Genomic DNA, 3,820 nt, shown 5'->3' on the forward strand with positions numbered 1-3,820 from the left:
TGGCTGACCCTGTTTTTTGCCAGCAATAGCCTGTTAGAAAATACAATGAAGGGAAAACCTCATTTCATGATAGTAGTAAAAAAAATGAAGACTGCTAAGGAATAATTTTAGTAAGATGTGCATATAACCCATTTGATACCAATAGCAACATTTTATAGAGTTCTTAAGAAAACCTGAATAAATGTAATCTATGCTCACCCACATCTGGTTTCCCAGCCTAAAGTAGTCTGCCCACGCTGCTGTGAGAGCAGTGTTTACAGTCCACTTCTCTTTTTGCTTTCAGAAGTGACTGGGGATTCTCGACCTTACCATGGGAAGGAAGCTGTGGATCCGAGGCAGGGGCGGGCCCGAGGTGGCGACCCCACGCATTTCCATGCAGTGAATGTGGCGCAGCCTGTTCGCTTCAGCAGTAAGTTGCAGACCTGCCCTGTTTGTGATAAAGCCTCATAACCCTATATGTTCCCTGGCTCTCCTGGTGCCACTTGGCTGTGCGAGGGGTACAATGTGTCTTTTAAAACAGCCCTTAAGGGCAGACTGGCATAATCCTCTTTTGGTAAGAGGCTGCACGGTGACCCAGCCAAGGCCATCCAGATTGAGTGTGTTGAATCCTTGACACCAACTTGGGCTATGGAATCGGCTGCTTACAAGATGGCTGCCTTTCAGAGCTGGACTGCAGAAGTCTTCTCACCACACAGACACTCGGGTCCCCTCGGCTTTGAGCTGTGGACTCAGGGATTGTCACAGAGATGTAGTGCAAGCTTGGTGAGTGAGGAAACTGAGCCTCTGAGAGCTCACACAGCCAATGGGGCAGCGCCTGGAATCGTGACTCTCAGCTCCATGCACTGTCCTTTCATCTCTAATCTACTTTCTTTGAATAGGTAATCTATGTAGGGAATAATTCCACAAAGTTCAACAGGTAGAAAAAGATGTTCCCTCTCTCTGTTGCCCCCACTCACTGGCTTCTGTCTCCAGAGGGCTTCCTCTGAACCCATTCCAAGATGTGGGTGAGGAGCCAAGATGGAAGCCCAAGCTGACACTTGCCAGTCGAGATGCTCAGCCTCTGCACACCTTGGTGTTCCCACCTCTAACCTGGGACAGATGGAACCCCCATATGGGGGCTTTGGCAGGTTAAACACATCGTGGTGGTAGGGAGCTTAGAAAACATACAGTAAAAGGCCACCTGGTAATCCCCCTATCCTCACACCCATCCCATGAACTCCATAGACCTCCCCTTCTCCTGCTTGGTGGTCCCTGAGGGCTGGCTCCTGTCTACAGTGAATGCCTTCCTATGAGCTCCGTGGCAGATGGTGCTATCCCACTGTCGGCGTTGGCAGCAGTGCTACAGCATGCCTTGTTGGCTCCTGGGCCAGGGGTACCTTTTCTCTCATGTAATCTCGTTCCCATTGTTCATAAGGTACGCACATACACACACGTGTCCTAAATAATAAAAACAACCCACCCAGCGTGGCTCAGTGGTTGAGCATCGACCTATGAGCCAGGGTTCAATGAATCATGAATCATGGTTCAGTTCCCGGTCAGGGCACATGCCTGGGTTGTGGGCTCAATCCCCAATGTGGGGCATGTAGGAAGTGACCGACCAATCATTCTCTCTCATCACGGATGTGTCTATCTCTCACTCCCTCTCACTTACTCTCTGAAATCAATAAAATATATTTTAAAGCCCTAGCCGGTTTGGCTCAGTGGATAGAGCCTCGGCCTGTTCATTCATGGTTCCTGGGTTTGAATTCCGGTCAAGGGCACATGCCTCAGTTGTGGGACAAGCCATCAGTCTTTAAGAAGTTTTACTAGTTCCACAAGATGTTGAAGCATTAAAAAATTGCATTTTGTTAACCGGCTTTGTAAAATAAAAGTGTTAGTCTTCATATTATTTTTTATTGATTTCAGAGAGGAAGGGAGAGGGAGAGAGAAACATCAATGATTAAGAGAGAATTATTAACCAGCTGCCTCCTACATGTCCCCTACTGGGGATCGAGCCCGCAGCCCAGGCATGTGCCCTTGACCGGAATCCAACCTGGGACTCTGGTCTGCAGGCTAATGCTCTATCCACTGAACCAAACCAGCTAGGGTCCATCAGTGTACTTTTTTTTTTTAATATATCTTTATTGATTTCAGCGAGAAAGGGAGAGGAAAAGAGAGTTAGAAATACAATGAAGAGAGAGGATCATTGATTGGCTGCCTCCTGCATGCCCCCTACTGGGGATCGAGCCCACAACACGGGCATGTGCCCTTGGCAGGAATCGAACCTGCGACCCTTCAGTCAGCAGGCCGACGCTCTATCCACTGAGCCAAACTGGCCAGGGCCCATCAGTGTACTTTTAGTTAGGAGTTAGGTACCCTGGCACTTGAAGGTTATACATCCTGTAGAACAGGTCATTGCCCTTACCCAAGGCCAGCCATTTGGTATGGAGCCTTGCCACCCTCAGGGTGGGTCCACCTGGCAAGAGGATATCTGGCCCATCTCATCTAGCGGAGACTCTGACTTCAACTAGCTACTTGGCTTTTGCCCCCTATGGAACCACCTGGGCCTCATTTTCTCATCTGTAGAAGGCAGGAGTTGCTCCCACAACCTCAGTGCCCTTCCAGCTCTGATCTCCTGAGCTTCTGTTTTAGGGGAATGCTAGCCAGCACCTATGTGAACAGAGAACCAAGGAGTAGGCTCAAGAAGCTGTGGGCTTGCTGGCAGGGTGACCAAAAGAGCCAGCATTTGGGCAGTGAGGGCAAAGTGGGCAGGGAACCTCCTTGCTCACTCCTACCAGGACTTGAGCTCGTGTGGGCAGTTCTGCCATCTGGTCAACCAGACTTATTTAGAGAATGAAATCCACTTTATCCAAAGAATCCAGCAGTCAGTCTTTACTGCCAAGTAAATTAAAGACCTTATACAAATGGGAAGACTCACCCCTGAATATACTTGTACTTTAGGTTGCATCTGTATTGTAGAGACACTTGAGTATGCCACAAAGTATGTGGTCCTTAGGGGCAGAAATTTTCCTCTTGAGCTTCAGTTTCCCCATTTCTGTAGGATGATTTCTGAGCAACATATAATTTTGTTTTGGAGTGAGGATCCTAATTTGGGGGGACAACTCCCCTTCTGTCCTTCATGTTTCCTAGGGAAGTGTCCGACAGGGTGGCACCACTATGAAGGCACGGCCAGCTGCTACAGGGTCTACCTGAGTGGAGAGAACTACTGGGACGCTGCACAGACCTGCCAGCGCGTCAATGGCTCCCTTGCCACCTTCTCCACCGACCAGGAGCTGCGTTTCATCCTGGCCCAAGAATGGGACCAGCCAGAGCGGAGTTTTGCTTGGCAGGACCAGCACAAGTGAGTACTGGGTGGGAACCCAGGGGCCAGAGTTCAGGCCAGTGCCCATCAAGCACATGGCCTCTTGGCCGCCATGGCAGTCCTAAGGCATAGCCAGCAGCCGGCATTTTTGGGAAGAGCAGCTCCACCCACTGGAAATGGAGATTCAGTGGTTTAGAGTGGGCATTGAGATCGGGTGGGGGATCCTGGAAGGACAGAGATGGGTTGCCACCTTGGGCCAGTCTCTCTTGTTGGTCTTGCTGACCTGTTAGGAGACCTAGCCTGTGTCAGGAGGGGCTGCTCAGTGTGGGCTTTTCTAGGCCCAGCACAAGGGGTGCACAGGTGGGTGGTAGTTCTTTCCAAGAAAACAGGCTTTGCCACGCCCGCTGCTTAGTGCTTTCAATGGGCTCGATCACTCAGTCCTCCCAGAAACCACAGGAGACCAGTGGACAAGAAGACTGAGGCCCAGGTGGACAAGCATATGACCATAGGCACACACTA

General features: G+C 50.2%; 1 protein-coding gene across 3 annotated transcripts in view; it reads left to right on the forward strand.

The window, feature by feature from the left end:
- DGCR2 (DiGeorge syndrome critical region gene 2) overlaps nt 1-3,820 on the forward strand; it is a 56,899-nt gene that overhangs the window by 29,289 nt on the left and 23,790 nt on the right. For 2 of the 3 annotated variants that reach the window (XR_001514769.1, XR_001514768.1), the window contains exons 3-4: nt 284-409; nt 3,121-3,340. Coding sequence is in view for 1 of the 3 variants with exons in the window: in XM_015567300.1 (XP_015422786.1) it covers nt 284-409; nt 3,130-3,340 (337 nt within the window). In the remaining 2 variants the exon portion in view is untranslated. The remainder of the gene's footprint in view (nt 1-283; nt 410-3,120; nt 3,341-3,820) is intronic. The other variant, XM_015567300.1, reaches the window with a different exon arrangement.

The sequence above is a fragment of the Myotis davidii genome, unplaced genomic scaffold, assembly GCF_000327345.1.
Source record: "Myotis davidii unplaced genomic scaffold, ASM32734v1 scaffold223, whole genome shotgun sequence".
NCBI classification, from domain to species: Eukaryota; Metazoa; Chordata; class Mammalia; order Chiroptera; family Vespertilionidae; genus Myotis; species Myotis davidii.